Source organism: Panthera tigris, chromosome F2, assembly GCF_018350195.1.
Source record: "Panthera tigris isolate Pti1 chromosome F2, P.tigris_Pti1_mat1.1, whole genome shotgun sequence".
Lineage (NCBI taxonomy): Eukaryota > Metazoa > Chordata > Mammalia > Carnivora > Felidae > Panthera > Panthera tigris.
Genome location: NC_056676.1, coordinates 47,606,575 through 47,630,102, shown reverse-complemented (window position 1 = coordinate 47,630,102; position 23,528 = coordinate 47,606,575). Strand labels below are relative to the sequence as shown.

Genomic DNA, 23,528 nt, shown 5'->3' with positions numbered 1-23,528 from the left:
ATAAAGTAACAGGAAAAAGGATTTCAAAAAAGAACACAAATAATGAAGCATTAATCCTTTTTGGAATGGTGAAAGAGATTAGGGCTTTGTAAGAATAAATAAAAGGAGGACAAAGGACAGTTATATATTTCAAATGTTTATGAAGTTATTGTGAAAAATACTTCAGAGATCTTCCTAAGACAAAATAATATCTACAAGGTACATTTAAATCCTATTTTAAATTATAGAGTCCATCAAACTCTAGAGTACCTTCCTCTATTAACTGCAAGGACTAGTTCCAATAAGCATTTTCAGAAATATTTCTATTCCCAGAGGAAGCCATACCTGTAAATAACTTTAAAACCTGAGTCGTTACATGCCTGGCATTACTTTCTGGGTATAAAAGTAGATTAGCTGCCAGTAAAGTAGCAGCTACTATTGCTTACGAGGTAGTTAATCTAACACTACAGTAAGTATTATATACCATGTTAAAGCAATGGCAGCTGAAAGTCATTAGTTTATTCTGCCTCAGTTCCTTTTTTTTTTTTTTTTTTAATTTTTAAATGTTTGTTTATTTTTGAGAGAGAGACAGAGAGCAAGCAGGGGAAGGGGAAAGAGAAAAGGAGACAGAATCCGAAGCAGGCTCCAGGCTCTGAGCTGCCAGCACAGAGCCCATCCTGGGGCTCAAACTCATGAACCGCGAGATCATGACCTGAGCTGAAGTTGGACGCTTAGCCAACTGAGCCACCCAGATGTCCCTGCCTCAGTTCCTTCTTGATCAGTTTTTAATCTCTTTCCCCCCTTTGGCCCTTCCTTCATTTTTTCTAGAGCCACTAGATTGTTTTTGTCCCTAGATTTATTGAGATATAATTTACCTAAAATATTGTGTAAGTTTAAGGTGTACAACATACTGATTTGATATACACATATATTGCAAAATATGTTAGCTAACACCTGCATCCTGTGCAATAATTACCGTTTCTTTTTTGTGGTGATGATAGTTATGCTAATTTTAATACTTTGAAAGAATATCCTGGCCAGTTTCTAAGTCAGAATATAGAGTCCTTCATAATGCTTTTATTGTGTTCCTTTGTAATAGTCTCATTGGTTTGGGTTGCTATAATAATACATTAGACTGGATGGCTTACAAACAACAGAATTTTGTTTCTCACAGTTCTGGAGGCTGGGAATTCCAAGATCAAGTCTCTGGAAGATTTGGTACCTGGTGAGGTCTCAGTCCCTGGTTCAGAGATAACTGTTTACTTTCTGTGTTTCACATAGCAGAGGAGGTGCGGAAGCTCTCTGGGGAGTTTTTTTATAAGGGCACTAATCCCATTCATGAGAGCTCCCCACTCATGACCTAACCACCGCCCAAGACTTCACCTCCAAATACCATCACACTGGGCATTAGTTTCAAATATATGAATTTGGTGGGGGAACGCAAACATTCAGTCTATAGCAGTTATGTTAACATTTTTTTCCTTTTTCAAATTTTATTGCTACTGAGATGTCTCTCCCGAACTTTGAGATGAAAGTTAGTTTTCTAAACACTTTGAGAAGAATTAAACACCAAGTTAAAATTCTTGAAAATCTTTTTTATTTCCAGGTTGACTTATCAAAGGATCTCCCTCACTGGAACAAGCTTAAATCTGATGAGAAGTATTTTATCTCTCACATATTAGCCTTTTTTGCAGCCAGTGATGGCATTGTGAACGAAAATTTGGTAAGGTTTTTGTTTTATTTCTGCTTCCATTCAGAAGCTAAATCATGATAATGGTGGTAAAACAGTCTGAGCCTGAAAAATAATGTCTAGGAAATTAAGTAGATGTAGCTTAACTCTCAGAAATGTTTTTCTGATGAAGTGTCAGAGAAAAGGATACATTTCTCCCATTTGACCAGCAAAATATCATGAAATCAAGCATATTGTGCCAATCAAAACTACTTACAATGCATAGACATGAGTTTGATTTTTACCCTTAGATAGTAACCTTAATAGAGAGCCTGCACCTTAATAACCTTTCTAGAACTGTGTAATTGAGCTCTACATTCTGGTTCCCCTTGTTTAAACTTGTATTCTGGTTGGCCAGGAGGCATGCTTTCTTGTTAAAGAGAATTAGAAAGATACAAACTTTCATCATGAATTAGAAGGGGTTTTGTTCAATCTATCTGCTGTTGGTGAAAACAAAAAGACTTAAGGTCAGTTTTACAAAGCAAAGTATTTACTTTTGATGTTCTACAATGTACTTGGCTATAGGGAGTATCTCTACTTAATAGATCAATTCATTTAATTGCTTAAGAATACATGATGCAACTGGATCCTGAGAAACTTAACAGAAGACCATGGGGGAGGGGAAGGAAAAAAAAAAGAGAGGGAGGGAGGCAAACCATAAGAGACTCTTAAAAACTGGGAATAAACTGAGGGTTGATGGGGGGTGGGAGGGAGGGAAAAGTGGGTGATGGGCATTGAGGAGGGCACCTGTTGGGATGAGCACTGGGTGTTGTATGGAAACCAATTTGACAATAAATTTCATATTAAAAAATATTTTAGAATATTTAATGCTTTGGCAAATTGTGCATAGTATTAAGTGAGCAAAATAGATAATAAAAGATATAGGTCTGAATCATTTGTATATATGCATAAAATAATTTGAAAAAATACATTATGCAACTACTTTATTGTGGACAGTTGATAGATAAACAGTACTGCTTAAAATAATCTATAAGTTCTGTCTAACCTGTTCATGGCATGACATAATTTTTAAGTGATAATTATGATGTCCAGATTCTGATTTGCAATGTTTAATGAGAGCCCACAGAATTGGATATATATGTTTCCCTTATTTTCATAGGTGGAGCGCTTTAGTCAGGAGGTTCAGGTTCCAGAGGCTCGCTGTTTCTATGGCTTTCAAATTCTCATCGAGAATGTTCACTCAGAGATGTACAGTTTGCTAATAGACACGTACATCAGAGATCCCAAGAAAAGGTATTACCACTGGGATTTTATTTACAAAGGTTTATGCTATTGCTTATGTTAAGAGCAGAATTGGGGCATCCAGGTGGCTCAGTCGGTTGAGCTTCTGACTCTTGATTTTGGCTCAGGTCATGATCTCAGAGTCCTGGGATCAAGCCCCCTGTCAGGCTCTGCACTGAGCATAGGGCCTGCTTGGGATTCTCTGTCTGTCTGTCTCTCTCTCCTTCTGCCCATCTCCTCTGTTTGCATGAGCACTCTTGCTCTCTCTCCCTCTCTCAAAAAAAAAAAAAAAAAAAAGGCAGAATTTACTCCAAAACTAAATGTTAGGGAAAGATTATTCAAATGTTTTCTATCGTTTAATAATGTGTTGAGTTAAAAAAAAAAAAACTTGTATAGTGACGCCTGGGTGGCATAGTCAGTTGATCTCACAATTCATGAGTTTGAGCCCCATGTCAGGCTTGCTGTTGTCAGTGCAGAGCCTGCTTTGGATCCTCTGTCCCCCTCTCTCTCTGCCCCTCCCCTGCTGACACTCTCTATCTCAAAAATAAGTAGACATTAAAAAAAAAAAGCCGGTAGAAAACCAGTTCATCTTTGAGTATTATATTTAAAAAATTGTTTATTAGCATAATCTTTTTACAAATTGAATATTGACTTTAGCCAATTTTGTATCAGCACAGATCCAAACCACTAATTTGAATTTTAGTTTCGTTTTAAGGCTTAATCCCTCGACCCTGGGATCATGACCTGAGCTGAAGTCAAGAGTTGATTGCTCAACTGACTGAACCACCCAGGTGCCCCGAGTTGCAATTATTATTGATGATTAAACTATGAAAATTATTCTGATTAAGAAAAACAAATTTCTTAATTATTTTGTTTTTACAGGGAATTTTTATTTAATGCAATTGAAACAATGCCATATGTTAAGAAAAAGGCAGATTGGGCCCTACGATGGATAGCAGATAGAAAATCGACTTTTGGTAAGTAGCTTTAATTTAAAAATCATCAAATTTGGCTCAGTTGATATAACACTTTCTATGTGGTATGACTATCAGGTACTAATCAAAGTCACAGAATGGAAAAGGAATACAAATGTCACCATATGCACCTTTCGTGGAATCATTCCTAATTCTTAGGAACCAGTGATAAAATAATCTAAAGCTGTTATCTATTTTGTTTAATAAGTTGTAAGTTGAAAGGTTAAGATACTAGTACATAATTACAGGTAAATAAAAGTCACATAGAATCTAATAAGAATATTATAGCAAGCACAGTTTGTCTCTGCTTTCATGAATGTTGATTTTAGAAATTTAAAGCAAGTCAAACTCACATTTTTTTCAGGGAACAAGTGTGTAGTTTCTGAAAAACTATACATAGTAGTTGCTCAATAAATATTTATTAAATTTAATTAAAATATTCAGATACTTTATTTGAATATCTCTAAGTACCTTTCTCATTCTCATCTATTTAATAATTGGTGGTCTTTACTTTCTGGTTGTATTCATTATATAGGGAAGCAAGTCTCAAAATTTTGGGTCTCAGGATTTCTTTATGCTTTTAAAAAAATTTTTTTTTTGAATTTTTTTAACGTTTATTTATTTTTGAGATAGGGAGAGACAGAGCATGAACGGGGGAGGGTCAGAGAGAGAGGGAGACACAGAATCTGAAACAGGCTCCAGGCTCTGAGCAGTCAGCACAGAGCCGGATGCGGAGCTCGAACTCCCAGACCGCGAGATCATGACCTGAGCTGAAGTCGGACGCTTAACCGACTGAGCCACCCAGGCACCCCTATGCTTTTAAAATATATTGAGGACTCATCTGTTTGTGCGGTTTGTTGATACTTCCATATTAGAAATTAAAACAAACTTACATCATTGAAATTTGGGTTATTAAATCATTTTAAAATAGCAGTAATAACCCATTATATTTTATTATAAATAAAATAACAGTAATACCTCATTATATTTTATTATAAATAGCACATATTTATGAAAAAACACTATTTCATACCCCCCAAATTTTTGCAACCTTTTATATGTCTGATTTAATAGAAGACAACTGGATTATATCTGCTGCTACATTCAATTTGTTGTAGAATATTTTTGTAGTTTATTGTATAGTTATGAAGAAAATCTAATCTTATTCAGATGGGTAGTTAGAAAAGGGAGCACTACTTTACCAGGCTTCTTAGATTATTGTGGATGAACACCAATGTATGCTCATGAGAAAATGGTAGTAAAAAATAAATAAATAGTGCCTTAGCATTGTTATGAAAATAGTTTTGACCCCAGACCTCATCAGTGTGTGGATTTCCAGGGACCCTCTGGACCATATGTTGAGAATCAGCAATGTAGAGAAGGGTATGGGGCAAGCCTGTTTCATATCAGGGAAGAAACAGATGTCTGCATTGCCTTCAGTTCATTTCAAGAATGAGAAAAGTGATGGTTCTCAGTGGGCATAAAAAATCACCCAAGAGCTTGTAGAAAAACCCTGCAGAATCCTGGTCCTCACCAGAGAGTGATTTAGGAGGCCCAGGTAGGACTGGGGAATCTGCATTTTATATCAAGCTGATTCTCTCATGAGTGGTTTAAGAAATACCAGCTTTAAAGAAAAAAAGGAGGAGGGGCCCCTGGATGGCTCAGTCGGTTAAGCGTCCTACTCTTGATTTCGGCTCATGTCATGATAACGTGGTTGTGAGATCCAGCCCTGCATCTGGCTCTGCGCTGACAGCACAGGGCCTGCTTGGGATTCTCTCTCTCCACCGTTCACTTTCTTGCTCTCTCTCAAAATAAATACACATTTTTGAAAAAGGAGGAAAACGTCAAGGTGTTCAATATGCGTCAAAAATATTAGTATGGATAGGTACCAATGGCAAATGATGAACAGGCTCACAGATAGCATATATTTCATGATTACCAAAGAAAGTAACTTAGAAAGAGAGAAAATAGAGGAGCGCAGCAGCCACCATGTAGCAACATGAGGGCTCCAGTGAAATTCTCCATATTGCTTGCCCCCAAGGCAAACCTATACTGCAGATGCAGAAAAAGCACCTGACAAAATTCAATGTCCATTTATGATAAAAAATTTCAAAAAAGCAGGTATAGAGGAAACATACTTCAACATGGTAAAAGCCATACATGACAGACTTACAGCTAACATTATAGTCAAGGGCGAAAAGCTGAAAGCCTTTGCTCAAGATCAGGAACAAGACAAGGATGCCTACTCTCACCACTTTTATTCCACAAAGTATTGGAAGTCCTAGTTGAAGCAATTAGGCAAGAAAAAAAAAAAAAAAAAAGCATCCAAATTGGAAAGGGAGAAGTAAAACTCACTGTTTGCAGATGACATGATATTATACATAGAAAACCCCAAAGGCTCCATCAAACAAACAAACAAAAAACTATTAGAACTAATAAAAAGATTCAGTGAAGTTGCAGCATATAAAATTCATATACAGAAGTCTGTTGTGTTTCTATACAATAATAATGAACTATCAGAAAAAGAAATTAAACAATCCCATTTATAATTGCATCAACAAGAATAGAATACCTAGGAATAAATTTAACAAAGGAGATGAAGACTTGGATATTGGAAACTATAAGCTATTGATGAAAGAAAATGAAGACACAAATAAATGGAAAAATATTCCATGCTCAGAGATTGGAAGAATCAATATTGCTAAAATGTTCATAATACCCAAAGCAATCTATAGATTCTGTGCAATCCCTATCAAAATTCCAATGGCGTTTTCAAAGAAACAGAATAAACAATTCTGAAATTTACGTGGAACCACAAAGAAAATCCCAAATAGCCAAGCAATCTTGAGAAAGAACAAAGCTGGAGGCATCATGCACCCTGATTTTAAACTATTTTACAAAGCTATAGTAATCAAAACAGTAAAAAAAAACAGACACACAGATCAATGGAACAGAAGAGAGAGCCCAGAAATAAACCCATGCATATATGGCCAATTAATTGATGACAAAGGAGCCAAGAATATACAATTGGGAAAAGATAGTCTCCTCAAAAGATGGTATTGAGAAAAGTGGACAACTACAAGCAAAAGAATAAACTGAATCACTATTTTACACCATATACAAAAATTAAATAGATTAAAGATGTGAATGTATGACCCCAAGCCATAAAACTCCCAAAAGAAAACATAGGTGGTAAACTCCTTGACATAGGTTTTGGTGATGATATTTTGAATCTGACGCCAAAAGCAAGGGCAACAAAAGCAAAAATAAACAAGTGGGATTACATCAAACTAAAAAGCTTCTGCACAACAAAAGTAACCATCAACAAAATGAAAAAGCAACATACTGAATGAGAGAAAATATTTGCAAATCATATATCTGATAAGGGGCCAATATCCAAACTATATAAAGAACTTAGATAACTCAATAGCAAAAAAAAAAAAAAAAATTAAAAATAAGGAGAAGATCTGAATAGACATTTTCCCCAAAAATACAGATGGTCAACAGACACATGAAAAGATGCTGAACATCATTAATCATCAGAGATATGTAAATCAAAACCACAATGGTATCACCTCACACCTGTTAGAATGCTTATTATCAAAAGATAAGAGATAAGAAGTGTTGGTGAGGATGTGGACAAAAGGGAGCCCTTGTACACTATTGCTGGGAATGTATATTTGTTCAGCCACTGGGGAAACCGGTATGGAGGTTCCTCAAAAACTGAAAAATAGAACTACCATATGATCCAGTGATTCAATTCCTCTTCTGGGTATTTATCTGAAAAAAGTTAAAACACTAACTCAAAAAAAAATCTGCACCGCCATGTTCATTGCAGCATTATTTATAATAGCCAAGATGTGGAAACAACCTAAGTGCCCATCAATGTATAAATGGATAAAGAAAATGTGGTGTGAATAATATATATGTTATTTTATATATATATATATATATATATATATATATATATATATATATATATATATATATACACACACACACACACACACACACATATATGAATAATAATGGCACAGAATTTAGCCATTAAAAAAAACAATGAAATCTCACCATTTGCAACAACATGGATGGACCTTGAAGGCATTGTAAGTGAAACAAGTCAGACAGAGAAAAACAAATACTACATGATCACTCTTATATGTGGAAACTAAGAACAAAAAAACTAAAAACTAAAATCCAAGCTCATAGATACAACAGATTGGTGGTTTTAAGAAGTAGGGGCTAGGGGGCAGGAGAAATGGGTAAAAGGAGTCAAAGTTTAAAAGAAAAGAGGGTCTATTGGGCAAATGTCTATAATCAGAAAAGCAAATAGGCTAATGTATAAACTTTTGGAAAAAAAAGAATCATTTCCCATGAACAACATTTCAGTTGACCCTTGAACAACATGGGTTTGACTTAGGTGGGTCCACTATACACAGATTTTTTTCAATAAATACAGTATATGTAAATGTATTTTTTCTTCCTTATTTTCTTAATAAAATTTTCTTCAGCTTTATTGTGAGAATACAGTGTATAATACATATAACACAAAATATGTGTTGATTGATTATTATCTGTAAGGTTTCCATTCAACAATGAGCTATTAGTAGCTAAGTTTTGGGGAGTCAAAAATTATACATGGATTTTCAAAACAAAATCTATAATTCCACATATTTTAGAGAAAATCCTGAGAACAAAAGATTGAGAGTATCATTTTAAAGAATAAGCTTTGCGCCAACTCAGAGAAAAAAAGGTATAATAAAAAACTGAATTTCCTGAAATGAAGGAAGAGAGAAATTTGTATGTCATTCATTATATAGGACATACATAATAAAGAACTATACACTCTGAGTGAAATTGTTGAAAGACAAAGTTAAAGGGAATATGGCAGAAATAAAGTTACCTCCTAAAGAAAAAAAATATATATCCTACTTTCCCATCTTTAAAACAAATCATGAAGCCTTCATATTCGTTATAGCTTTTAGAATAAATATTTTGGAAATCTTCTTTTAATTTACATCTGTCTAAATTTGTCAAGTTTACTTCTCTTAATCCTTTAAGGGAAGTAGCCTTCTGTAACTATTTCTGTCATGATTTTCATTCTTTAGTATTCACGTGAATACACAGAATAGTTAAAATAAAGATTTCCTCTTATTCATAATGTTTGTGTTATAGTCTAGTTCTCTTACAGTTAAATGTCCATATGACATTGCCTTAATGACAATGAAACATGCATCAGCTGTAACTATCCATTATCTTACTAATAGCAAGATAAAAATATAGAAATCTGTATGTTAAACTAAGGACAGATCTTCATCTTAAAAACTGTAGCTGGTCTAAAGAGCCATTTTTGTTTTCAAGAGTCAGCAGACCACAGTGATTATTATTACATTTAATATTTAGTGTATAGTACACTAAAGATTCTTCTCTTGATAATTCCTTCTAAACAGTATATACTCAATAAGTACTTATTTAATTTACATTTCTTTTGTGTTTTTTTTCAAAGTGACTTTTAAAATTGTGTCTGTATAAGTAAAATACTCTAAAAGTTTTTCTGATGTTTGGGGCCAATAATAGACAATTATTTGATAAAATTGATCTGATTTATTTAAGATAATCAGGGAAAAGAACAAGGACAAACCAGAGCACTATTTAGAGACTGCCAGAAATATTAAAAGTTCTCTTTCTTTTTGGAAATTAAATATTACAATTACATTTGCTCTGGCAGTTATAAATATTCTGGATCAGATTTTAGCAGTTTTCATAGAATGCATGGTAATGTCTTTTATCACCTAGTGCTTATATAGCTTCCATTGATTCAGTTCAGAACACGTTTATTAAGCGCACTCTCTGTGTTTGGTCCTGTGACAGTACTGGGATACAAGCTATGATGTCATTGTTGAAACAGGTCTGTGGTTGGTTCAAGCACTCAGCTGCCCTGCCTTTATCTCACAGTCCTATAGACCAAAACTTTCTCCCTAGACAGACATGTCTATAAATATTTCTCCTGAGCATATGAAGTGTGGTGACATTTGCTGGGGTCAGACTTATAATCCGTCCCTAGGGATAGTGTTACAGAGATGGTTCCATTATAGACCTTTTAGGAGATGGGCTTCTGTAAAGTCCTTGCATAATATTGAGTAACCTTTGAAAATTGGGCCTTATTATTTAGCAGAAGATAGTATTTTTGCTTATATGATGGGGTATTTTATCCAATAAACATATTTGTTATCTTTAGCTGGATGTATCTGTTTGTTTGTTTTTTTTATTGTAGATGCATGGCAATGTTTTTTGGAATGTTCACTGCTAATCTATAACGTATCTTAGGTTTCTAAAAATAAAAACCTCAGCAGCATCCCCTCCCTCAATCGTCAAGAGGGAGACATTTGTCATAAGATCTTCTCTTCTACTCTGTATTTCCAATACATGCACACATTTATATGTACATACTACACTCATAGGCACTTGTGGCGCACAGATAAATTGCCTCTTTTTTTGAGTAGGGAAAGATCTCCTCTGTCCAGATACCAAGACCCACAGGAGTGCAGTGTCTGACATACGATTTGAAGTCGACACACCTACGTGTTTTTCTGCAGTAGTAGGTAGAGGTGGTGGGTCTCCTCCTCTGAACATGCTTGGATATGTCACTAATTTGTTGGTTTTGTTTCTTGGCAAACTAGTTGTGATATTGGTATAAATATATATGTAAAAATATGTGTGTTTTATATATGTAAGCTTGAAAATGTCTGCAGTATATAATATTTCAGAAAAGAAAACTATTTTCTGTCTCCAGGGGAAAGAGTGGTGGCTTTTGCAGCTGTAGAAGGGATTTTCTTCTCAGGATCTTTTGCTGCTATATTCTGGCTGAAGAAAAGAGGTCTTATGCCTGGACTCACTTTTTCCAATGAACTCATCAGCAGAGATGAAGTAAGGAAAGAAGTATTCTTCTAGTTATATTTGTATTCATTTTTGGTGTTTATTTTTCTTTCCCCTGGAAAATGCTTATAATGACACATATCCTGGTAATTAAAAGAAAATAGGAAGTAATTTCTTACTTGGTTTTTAAGACATTGTGTTTTTCTTCTGCCTCTTGTTCCTCCTCAGTCTTCCCTGCTCATCCTTAAATATCATTAAATCCTAGGTTCCCACCTTGGCCTCTCTCCTTCACTGTACATGACCTCCTGGCTGATCTTCTCTGTTTCCATGGAATCAGCTACCATTTAGATGCTCATAACAACCCCAACTTTAGCGCATTCTTTTTTGAGCTCCAAACCCATATGTTCAAGTGCGTGTTAGATAGTTTGTCCTGAAAGGCTCCACAGATATCTCAAACCTAATATTTCAGAAATAAAATGCATCCCTTTTCTCCCAGATTCATTCTTCGGTTTTCCCTGTATCATTGAATGATACTAGCTTCTATCCAGTCATCCAAATTTGAATTCTGGGAGTCATTTTAGATTGCATTCTTTCTTTCTTAGCCATATCCAACCAGTAACTAAATCTTGTCTCCATCTGCCTGCACTGCCCTTTCCATCTTCCTACCAACTTTTCCATCTGTTGATTACCTTCTCACAGGTGACAACTCAAAACTTTCCTGACTCAGTTAGGTAGAATGGACCACTCTTTCCTTTATGTATCCCTTTGAAACTGGTACCTGTCCCTATATTAGAGTCCGTACATATTCTGTACTTTATTCCTCTCTCCTCTGTTGGACTCTAGGCTCCCTGTGTGCAACACCTTGTCTTATTTGTCTTTCTGTTCTCAAGATTTAGCCCATCACAGCCTTCAGTTCATATTTATTGACTGCACTAACCCTGGCTCTTCAGCTTATTTCTTTTCTTTTTTTTTTTTTTTCAGTATATGAAATTTATTGTCAGATTGGTTTCCATACAACACCCAGTGCTCATCCCAAAAGGTGCCCTCCTCAATACCCATCACCCACCCTCCCCTCCCTCCCACCCCCCATCAACCCTCAGTTTGTTCTCAGTTTTTAAGAGTCTCCTATGCTTTGGCTCTCTCCCACTCTAACCTCTTTTTTTTTTTTTCCTTCCCCTCCCCCATGGGTTTCTGTTAAGTTTCTCAGGATCCACATAAGAGTGGCAGAGAATCCAAGGACAGCTTATTTCTAAGTGACACTGTCAAGTTGTTAACTTCTCTGAGCCTCAGTTTCTTCCACTATAAACCTTGATAGGATTTTGTTAAAATAAAATGAACGAGTATGTGTGAAAATACTCTTTAAGTGCCATAAAATGCTTTCTATAATTTTTGTTATTTCATGTCTTTAAATTTCTAATAATTTTTATCATAAATGTCTTATGTGGTGATTATAGAGACGTCAGAGAATAAAATCACTCAATCTTAACACAGAGATAACCATGTTTAGTATTTCATTGTATTTCTTTTTAGACAATTTTCTACATTTAAATCTATGTAGATATATATGAACATCATAATTTTATGATTTAAAATACTCTGCTTTTTGCATATTTTTATGAGCTGAGATTTATTAGAATATTGTGAGCATTTTTCTATGAAATTAAGGAATTTTAGAAAGAGTAGTTATGTTAGATATATAATATTCTAATGAAGGAATGTATCAATTATTTCACTATTCTATAATTGGGAATTCAGGTTATTTCTGGGTTTTTTTGTTTAGTTCTTTTGCTATAATGCAAAATGAATGTCTTTGTATATGAGCTTTGTCCCAATTTCATATGATTTTCCTACGCTAGATTGCCTATACATAAAGTTACTAGATTATAAGGCTTAAACATTTAAAGATTATCCATATTTATTTGCAGATTTCTTCCCAGAAATTTTATAGCAAGCCCTACCCAGCAATGTATGAATGTGTCTTTTCTTACCATAACCTCACCAAAATTTGGATTCCTGTTTTAAATATTTGACAAATTTGATAGGGGTAATGGTTTCTTATTTTTAGTTTTATTTGCATTTGTTTGATTACTACTTAGATTGAACTTTTTTTCATAATGATATTAGTTATTTGTTATTTTTTTTCCCTTTTATCTATTCTTGTCTTTTGCCTCTATTTCTGTTGATATACATTCCCAATGCACAGTGACTGATGGGGCTCTTTCAATAAGTGTTTGTTTTTTGAATTTGTTATATTTATGCATAAATATTATATAAAATATTAATTGTGTCATATTTATTGTAAATACATTCCCAGTTTGTCCTTTGCTTTTTAAATTTTTTTAAATTTATCTTTATTATAATAATTATTATTTTTTAAATTTACACCCAAGTCAGCATATAATGCAACAATGATTTCAGGAGTAGATTCCTTAATGCCCCTTACCCATTTAGCCCACCCCGCCCCCCACAACCCCTCCAGTAACCCTCTGTTCTCCATATTTAAGAGTCTTATGTTTTGTCCTCCTCCCTGTTTTTATATTATTTTTGCTTCCTTTCCCTTATGTTCATCTGTTTTGTATTAGTGAGGTCATATGATATTTGTTTTTCTCTGGCGAATTTCGCTTAGCATAATACCCTCTAGTTCCATCCACGTGGTTGCAAATGGCAAGATTTCATTCTTTTTGATTGCCGAGTAATACTCTATTGTATATATATACCACCTCTTCTTTATCCATTCATCCATCAATGGACATTTGGGCTCTTTCCATACTTTGGCTATTGTTGATAGTGCTGCTATAAACATGGGGGTGCATGTGTCCCTTCGAAACAGCACACCTGTATCCCTTGGATAAATACCTAGTAGTGCAATGGCTGGCTCATAGAGTAGCTCTATTTTTAATTTTTTGAGGAACCTCTATACTATTTTCCAGAGTGGCTGTACCAGTTTGCAGTCCCACCAGCAGTGCAAAAGAGATCCTCTTTCTCCACATCCTCACCAACATCTGTTGTTGCCTGAGTTGTTAATGTTAGCCATTCTGACAGGTGTGAGGTGGTTTTGTGGTTTTGTGGTTTTGATTTGTATTTCCCTTATGATGAGTGATGTTGAGCATTTTTTCATGTGTCGGTTGGCCATCTGGATGCCTTCTTTGGAGAAGTGTCTATGCATGTCTTTTGCCCATTTCTTCACTGCATTATTTGTTTTTTGGGTGTTGAGTTTGATAAGTTCTTTATAGGCTTTGGATACTAACCCTTTATCTGACATGTCATTTATAAATATCTTCTCCCATTCTGTCGGTTGCCTTTTAGTTTTGCTGATTGTTTCCTTTGCTGTGCAGAAGCTTTTTATTTTGATTATGTCCAGGGGCCAGGGGCGCCTGGGTGGCTCAGTCAGTTAAGCGTCCAACTTTGGCTCAGGTCATGATCTCACGGTTCGTGGGTTCAAGCCCCACATCAGGCTCTGTGCTGACAGCTCAGAGCCTGGAGCCTGTTTTAGATTCTGTGTCTCCCTCTCTCTCTGCCCCTCCCCCACTCACACTCTGTCTCCCTCTGTCTCAAAAATAAATAAACATTAAAAAAATTTTTATTTTGATTAGGTCCCAATAGTTCTTGTTTTGTCTCCTCGAGGATTTTGATGGCTTCCTGTCTTACATTTAGGTCTTTCACCCATTTTGAGTTTATTTTTGTGTATGGTGTAAGAAAGTGGTCCAGGTTCATTTTTCTGCATGTCGTTGTCCAATTTTCCCAGCACCACTTGCTGAAAAGACTGTCTTGATTATATTGGATATTCTTTCCTGCTTTGTCAAAGATTAGTTGGCCATACGTTTGTGGGTCCATTTCTGGGTTCTCTGTTCAGTTTCATTGATCTGAGTGTCTGTTTTTGTGCCATGTCCTTTGCTTTTCAATTTTATTTGTTCTTTTAACATACAAAACCCTGAAATTGATGTGATCCACTTCCAGAGATAATTAAATAATCACACATATTTTCCTCTTGACTTTTGAACATTTAACTTTAATACAATTGGAATTTGTCTAGTATAAGTATAGAATTTGGTACAAATATAGGATAAGTTAGAATTTAACTTAACTTTATTTCACACACTCTTAGGAATTTTTTCTAGTTCTTTTTGTTAAGTAATCCATCTTTCTCCATTGACTTGTGATGGCTTTTTTATTATATATTAAAGTTTTTAAGTGTACTAAAATCTGTTTGGGGGCTATTTTTTCTTTTCATTAACCTATCAAATTCCATGCCAAACAATTTTGATTATTGTTGTTTTTTATGTTTTGATAACTACTAGGATAAATCCCATAACATTAAATCCTATTGAAAATTTAAATCCTATTAAAATTGTTCTTATAAGATTCTGCCCATATATTCTTAAGGATTAATTTTTTTTTTAAGTTTGTGATGTTTCCTTAATTTATTTTTGAGGGAGAGATGGAGTGCAAGTGAGGGAGGGCTAGAGAGAGAGGGAGACACAGAATCCAAAGCAGGCTCCAGGCTCTGAAATGTCAGCACAGAGCCCGAAGTGGGGCTTGAACTCATGAACCATGAGATCATGACCTGAGCTGAAGTTAGATGCTTAACCGACTGAGCCACCCAGGCACCCCAGATTAGTTTTTTAATTGAAATGTATTTGACATACAATATTGTGCAAACTTATATGTAACATATTAATTTTATACATTTTTCTGTTGTGATACGATTGCCATTGTAACAATAATTTGGACCTCTATCACATTACATAATTATATCTTTTTGGTAGCTCAAATAATTAAGTTCTCGTCTCAGATTAATTTTTTTAATGTTTATTTACTTTTTGAGAGAGAGTATCCATATGTGTGTGAGCGGGGGAGGGGCAGAGAGAGCGAGCAAGCGAGAGAGAGAGAATCCAAACCAGTCTCCATGCTGTCAGTGCAGATCTCAACATGGGGCTTGAACCCACAAACCTTGAAATCTTGACTTGATCTGAAACCAAGAGTCAGACGCTTAACTGTTTGAGCCACTCAGGTGCCCCTCAGATTAGATTTTTTTTTAATGTGGGGTTTTTGTTTTTTGTTTTTTGTTTTTTTTTTGAGAGACAGAGAGAGAGAATTAGAGGCAGAGCAGGGGAGGAGCAGAGAGAGAGAAGGAGACAGAGAATCTCAAGCAGGCTCCACACTGTCAGTGCAGAGCCTGATGTGGGGCTCTAATTCACGAACTGTGAGATCATGACCTGAGCTGAAACCAAGAGTCAGATGTTTGACCATTTCAGCCACCCAGGAGCTCCATAATTTTTTAACTAGAAACAATCCCATTGAAATTTTGATTGGAATTACTTTAAACCTCAAAATTAATTTTATCTACTTATTGATTTAGCAGAATGAGTGCCTACCTTTGATTTCCTCATCTCTGTAATAGGTAGCTAGCTCTCAGTTCTAATCAACACTTTCTGTAACAGCTTTCACAGTTTATTTGAAATTCAGCCTTTGGTAATTTGAAGTATCCTCTTGAGTCCAGTCTGGGAAAAATGTTTGACTAGCAAAGCTTCTAAGATTAGCTGTTCAAAGGGGCTTTTTTCTGATGGTTTCTTCTGGGAATGATAACTAGGTAAATAATCCTTGGAATACAACCTTTGATTTGAGTCTTATCTTTAATTTGTCTTTGGTTTTTGCTGATTTATTTAGAAAAACCCAAGTAAACTCTGATTTAAAGTGCACATTCCTTCCTCCGCCTTCTGCCCCTCCTCCTCCTACAAAATTATTTCTTTTTCTTTGCAGTTTAGAAATGTTCATTGACTCTGCCTTGAGGTCAGTCTCTAGCTTAATTTTGTTTGGCATTGCATCATCTTTCTCTGTCTCTGGCCTCTCTCTCTTTTTCTTTTGACTTTTTGCAATTACTCCTGTTGTTTTCAGCTTTTTACCATCTGTTCTGTGTTTTGGAATCCTGATCACTGTAGGTTGGATCTCCTTGCTCTGTTCTCTATTTAAAGCTCTCTACGATTTCTTGTATTTGCATAACCATTCTGTTCTCAAGGTATCTCACAAGTTTATTTTCTTTGGTTATCTGCAGTGTCATTTCTGCTTTGTATAGCTTCAAATGGTTTTCTTAATTCTTCAGTCTCCATTTTCATTGCACTAAATTTATTTTTATCTTGAGCTGTTCTTATTTAAGATAAATGTCTTTCTGAAATCTCATGAGCTTCATCTTTTCTTTATTTTTTTAGTTATTATTTTTAATGTTTGTTTATTTTTGAGAGAGAGAGAGAGAGAGAGAGAACACAAGTGGGGGGGGGGGCAGAGGATCTAAAGCAGGCTCTACACTGATAGCAGAGAGCCAGAGAGCCAGAAAGGGGACTCAAACCCATGAGCCATGAGGTCATGGCCTGAGCCAAAGTTGGATACTTAACCAACTGAGCCACCCAGGTACCCTTCACCTTTTTCTTTAAATACTTATTATTTTCAATGATTTTTAATTTTTTTTATACATTAGAAATTAATGAATTTTCATTCTAGCCCTTGCTTTGTTTTCCTTTCTGAAACGATTTTGGTTGCAGATTTTTATTGTTGTTGTTGATTAATTCATCTGTCATGTTTATGAATTAAGATTGGCTGGCACTGAAAAATTTTCATGATAGGCTATTATAATTGGCATTTTAATGAGATTTGAAGGAAAGTAGTTCCTGGTACTGTGAATTCTTTTATCTTCCATAAGTTCTGTGTTGCATCCCTAGAACCTACTTATATGATGCCTGACACATGACTGTGTGAAAATTAGACGTTCTTTGACAGTGGTACTTTTCTTCTATTTTAGGGACTTCACTGTGACTTTGCTTGCCTGATGTTTCAATACTTAGTAAATAGGCCATCAGAAGAAAGGGTCAGGGAGATCATTGTTAATGCTGTTGAAATTGAGCAGGTAAGCAGGGTAGCTTATATGATTAGCACATCTCTTTTTCTCTGATGTTTGTAATTATTGTGTTAGGTTGACTCATTTGAAATTGCCACTTAAAGCCAAAGCAAATATCAGTAATTTTATATAGTCAACCTGACAGTACGAAAAGATGATGCATTTCAATTATTATGTCAGTTTATAATTTGGTTCATAAGTAAATGTTATACATTAAGGTTTATGTATATATGTCAATTTATAATTTGGTTCATAAGTAAATGTTATACATTAAGGCTTATGTATGTATGTTATGAAAAGATGATGCATTTCAATTATGTCAGTTTATAATTTGGTTACTAAGTAAATGTGATATATTAAAGTTTATGTATATTAAAACCTATTTCAGGATTTTTTTTTTCTGTCCCTTTGATCTGTCACATTCTGTGCCATAGCAAACTATTTTAATCATTTCAGCTTTATATTTTTTAGATTTTCAGCTACTGGAGGGAAGTGATAGTTTCTTATTTGTTTTGTATTTTCAAAACCAAGCAGTGTATCTAGCTTGAAGCATGCACCAAATGTTTATAGAATTAACAAGTCAATGAGTTCACAAATAGTAAAAATTTATAGAATGTAAAAATTTCTGACTACAAAGACCTGGATGTTCCACTTAATGTTTTTATCATTTGAAAATAAAATAAAAACTTTTGACTCTTTAAATAAAATACCATACAGTTCAATAGCCATAGTTTTCATATTGGGAGGGGTGAAAAGGAATGAAATTCATTTTAGTATTTTTAATCATTTTGAGAACTAAATCCAAATGGTTAGTATTTTTATTTTTTTCTTGATTAACACTTTGCCACTGTCTTTCAATATAGTTGGAGTTCAGTTTAACCCCCAGATCCATTTCTCTTTCTCATTTTCTTTGTTAAATATGTTTCTCTCTTTCCTAATCCCCTTCCATAACCATGTTCCCCACAGTGATCATCTCTGGTGAATCTTTTTCCGGATATTTCAGGACAAAGTATGCCTTCTTTTCTCTCTGGAAAGTCTGTGAATTTAGGTCCTATATATACTACTTTGTAAAATATAAGTAATTTGACAGTTTCAGTTTACTTTGGCTATTTGAGAATGTGAAATACTGTGAATAGTAAAACCCCAAACATTTTTAAACAAATGGATATTGCCATGTTGATAGAATTTACCCTAGTGAACTTTCCTCAGGGACTTAGAAGATTAAAACTAATACCCTGTTTTTATTTGGAAAATACTTATTTATTGTTCTGTCTTTGTACTTGATTCTGTTTTTGTTCGTATCTCAGGAGTTTCTAACAGAAGCCTTGCCAGTTGGCCTCATTGGAATGAATTGTGTTTTGATGAAACAATATATTGAGTTTGTAGCTGACAGATTACTTGTGGAACTTGGATTCTCAAAGGTAAGATGTTTAAAAATTTATTACTACTAGCTAAAATGTTAGTAAGACCACTAAAATACTATATTTCATTGAAAGCATTTGTATCACATCAGTCTACTTTTTAAAATTACTGTGACAGCCTTGTTTTGCATGAACAAATTTGTTTTGCAAAATCCTTTGAAACTTGAAATTCATAACAGAAGGAAGAAGCTGATAAATATTAGAATTAATAAGTTCAATAAATTACTTGTAATAATTGCAGGTATTTAATAGGATTATCTTTAATTGGATTTAATATGTATATATATATATGTTACCCTCATAAATCCTCATGGGTCTGTGTTGTAATTTTTGCATTAATACTTTTTTTAAAGACTGTTTAACTTATGGGACACCTGAGTGGCTCAGTAGGTTAAGTGTCTGACTCTTGATTTTGGCTCTGGTCATGATCTCATGGTTCATGAGTCTGAGACCCTCATTGGACTCCCTGCTGATAGTGCAGTGCCTGCTTAGGGTTCTCTCTCTCTCTCTCTCTCTCTCTCTCTCTCTCTCTCTCTCTCTTTTTCTCTCTTTCTCTCTCTCTCTCTCCCCCTTTCTCTCTGTCCCTCCCATGTGTGCTCTCTCTCTCTCAAAATAAATAAAATAAGCTTATAAAAATAAAAAAGAAACGTGTTTACCTTTTACTTATTTAGTGAGATTGGTGCATCCAAATGTTTATACTTTTAAATACAAATGGTTATTAGGAAGACATTAACTGTCATAATTTGGTCCTTTGAACTCAGTTGCCTTTTAAGTTATTTTTCATTTTTTTTTTTATCAGAGATAATATACCTGAATTTCATAAAGTCGTGTGCTTCTCACATGACGTAACAGATGGAGGCTGCAGCCAGTCTACCTGGGTTTGAATCCTGGCTCTGCCACTTTCTAGCTCTGTGACCTTAAGCACGTTGTTTAACCTCTACCTTCATTTCCTCATCTACGAAAGGGAGATAATAATAATACTTACCAGAAAGGATTGTTGATGAGTTGGGATACATAAAGCACTTAAAATACTATCAGACATACAGTAAATACATACTAAGTGGTCATGTTGTATTCACCATAATTGGATATTCATGGAACTTTACAATGTACTGTATATGGTAATTAGAAATTATAGGTTTTAACTTCTTAGCATGGAAATGTAAGCTTAAGTTGTATTTAATGAGAAGCCTTGTTAGTTATATGTTGTTGTTCTTATGGGTGTAATTTGGCTTCTTCAGAATGTCTAATAACACTTCTTTTCTTTTTAGGTTTTTCAGGCAGAAAATCCCTTTGATTTTATGGAAAACATTTCTTTGGAAGGGAAAACAAATTTCTTTGAGAAACGAGTTGCAGAGTATCAACGTTTTGCAGTTATGGCAGAAACTACAGATAATGTCTTCACCCTGGATGCAGATTTTTAGAACTCTCCCCATAGATAAACCTATCACTGGTAAATAGCAGTCTGTTTTTCTCTGCTTTAAAAAACAAAAAAACAAAACAAAACAAAACAACAAAGTAGCTCCCTTAGGCAACACAAGTTTGCTTAAAAGGAAATCCAAAACCAAATTTCAATAAGTTGGATTTATAGAAATACACTCTAATTTTCCCATTTGACATTCAGGATGTGACTTCAGTTCTATTGTTTTGTCACGAAAATATAAGATGGTGATATGTAGTGATTAAGAGCATGAGGTGAGGGGTCAGATTTGAGATTCTGCCCTTACTGCTTTGTGTGATCCTTGGCAAGTCAGTTAATCTCTCTAAATTTCAATGTATGTATCCTTAAAGTGGGTGTAATAGTAGCTCCTAAATTTATCATGTGGATATGAGGGTTAAGCCACAAAATAGGTGCTTAGCCACGACTGACACCATTACTACTTATTAACAGTCTTAAGTATGGCGATGTTGTGATAAAATGCTCCCCTGTCCTCAAAGTAATTTTGATTCTAGGTTCTAAGATCTAGAATTAGATGTTTATATTTTAATGTTTAAGGGAGAATATAAAGATTTCATTTAAAAATTATAATTCTCATTAACTTGAGAATTGCTTCTTCAAATTCCTCAGCATGTAGTAAAGGAAATTTAGTTCTCAGTTGCTTTGGGCAGGACACTTATGAAGTGAAATTTGGGAGATCAGCCTGGCAGTTGACCTTGTAAGTAAAATGATTTTGCTCCTTTAGAAATCAAAAAGGTAACAATTGCCAGACATAGCTAGCCCTGAAATGTTTAAACCCCGTGTGAATTAGCTAGAATAGCATTTCCCCAAGAATGTTCTAAAAGCTGTGAGCCCCTCTAGATATTTTGTGGGGAAAAATGGGATTCTGTGGTCAGATGAACCTGGGAAATGCTATCCTCCCTTCTTCCTCTCTGAAGTATATAGTCAGTACCTCAAAGAGAGAAATTCTTCAGGACGTAAAACTTATTTCTCCCTGCATATCCCAGACTTACTTAACAAAGATCTGTAGTTTACCTGTTAACATCTCACCTAACTAGTATTCCTCTGAATATAGTTTGGAAAAGGCTGCCCTAGAACCATTTTGTACACAGAGGAAGGACTTGTGGACTAGGCAAAGGAGACCTGGAGGGATTTACTAAACCATTCATATTTGTGCCGAGCTGAGTAATGTACCTGAGACTGACCTCAGCTGTGCTTCTTTAATACTCTTCAAACTCTTTTATGCTGTTAAAAGGTAGAGTCCTAATAATGGAACTATGCATCCTGCACAATAGCAGATGGCAAGGGAGACAAAGGTTTCTGCAGAGGAGACAGTGAGGAAAGGCCATGGACCCCTCTTTATCGTTAGGAAGACCCAACAGGTAGCCTGAGTTCCCAAAACAGTGTGGTTCCCCACTTAACAGCAAACTGCTTTATAACATTCTGCAACCTAGAATTTAGAGGTTTTTCACTTTGCATAAATTTTTGCTCCATTCATTCAGCAACGTTCTAATGACTAAAAATGGGAGTTCTCAAGTGGACGCAAGAGGACCAGGCCATAACCTTGTTAGGGAAACTGTCAGAAGCCTGTGATATTTTGGCCTATGACAGTGCCATTTGTTCAGTTTGTTCAGTGCTTCATGGTTGGCCAGCTGGTTTTACATCATATCACGTGATCACACAACAGCCTTATAAGCTTGACAGCTAATATTGACATTTTACTGCTAGGAGAGAGTGAGGCTCAGAGAAGTTAAATGACTTGGCCAAGGTGGGCTCTTATCACTGTCCTTGCAGTAGAATTCTTTTTCCCTAGAGATTATCATCTTTCTTGTATTTAGTCCTTTACATCCATCTTGATGTGATTTTGCCTATTTTCTCATTCGGGTATCATGTACTTTATTAAGGTGTTATGTAAATTATTTACCTATATTCAGGTAGTATGCTCAAAGATGTGTATACTACTGTAGAAACACTTAACATTATAAATTGAGAATATCTGCAATAATATTGGAATGAAAGAAAAAAGTTTTCAGTGCATATTCCCTTTGTTTTGAATCCAGATCTTTCTCATAGGTAATGACAGGTGCCTTAATATGAAGCTTATTTATAGTAGCAATAAACCTAACTGTGTTGAGATGAAGAAGTTTTATTACTGAAATACTGGATTTTTAATACACTGGTTTATTATATTCAGTGTTCTATATCCTTTTCCAGGCCTTCAGGTTGCATATTTATTTATTATGTTTAGTATTTTGGTTCCTAGTTCTTAAGGAATGAAGAAATTGTGGAATTGCCTTTTAATACTATCTCACAGGTAAAGAAATTCAGAGTATGTTTACAACTTTTTTTTAATAGCACATGTACTTAAGTCATTGCTATAGTAAAGTTAAGTTTGTTATTTAGGAACGTAAAAACTTGTAGTTCATGACAGCACTTATTAAAAATAACTTCATTGTAGTATGTAGAATCATGACTTGGAAGGACTTGGGAAGACAGTTTGATTCAGTGCTTTCAGACAAGGCTATTTTGTTGTTCAGTTACACACAATAATAAACAATTGTTTTTACCTATAAGCTTACTCGAGTCATGTCTTAGTGTCTCATTCTGGAATATCAAAATTTTCTTCTTCTTTTGACATTTTATTTTTTATTCATAAAAAGTGATTACCGTTGGCCCTTGAACAACATGGGACTTAGGGGCACCAAACCCCCGCACGGTTGAAAATCCACATGTAACCTTTGACTCCCCCACAACTTAACTATTAATAGCCTACTGTTGACTGGAAGCCTTACCAATAACACAAACAAGTTGATTAGCACATATTATGTGTGTTGTATGTATTGTGTACTGTATTCTTACAATAAAGTGAGTTAGAGAAAAGATGTTTTTAAGAAAATCATAAGGAAGAGAAATACACTTACAGTACTATACTCTATTTATTGAAAAAAATCCACATATACGTGGGCCTGTGCAGGTCAAA

At 34.8% G+C, this 23,528-nt stretch overlaps 1 protein-coding gene across 2 annotated transcripts in view; it reads left to right on the top strand.

Annotated features, from left to right (window-relative positions):
• Positions 1-23,121, top strand: part of RRM2B (ribonucleotide reductase regulatory TP53 inducible subunit M2B) — a 35,201-nt gene extending 12,080 nt beyond the window's left edge. For both annotated transcript variants that reach the window (XM_042973287.1, XM_042973286.1), the window contains exons 4-10: positions 1,586-1,702; positions 2,829-2,962; positions 3,833-3,927; positions 10,718-10,851; positions 17,594-17,698; positions 18,997-19,110; positions 20,382-23,121. In XM_042973287.1, coding sequence (XP_042829221.1) covers positions 1,586-1,702; positions 2,829-2,962; positions 3,833-3,927; positions 10,718-10,851; positions 17,594-17,698; positions 18,997-19,110; positions 20,382-20,534 — 852 coding nt within the window. In that variant the 3' untranslated portion in view covers positions 20,535-23,121. The remainder of the gene's footprint in view (positions 1-1,585; positions 1,703-2,828; positions 2,963-3,832; positions 3,928-10,717; positions 10,852-17,593; positions 17,699-18,996; positions 19,111-20,381) is intronic.
• The last annotated feature ends 407 nt before the right edge of the window (positions 23,122-23,528 follow it).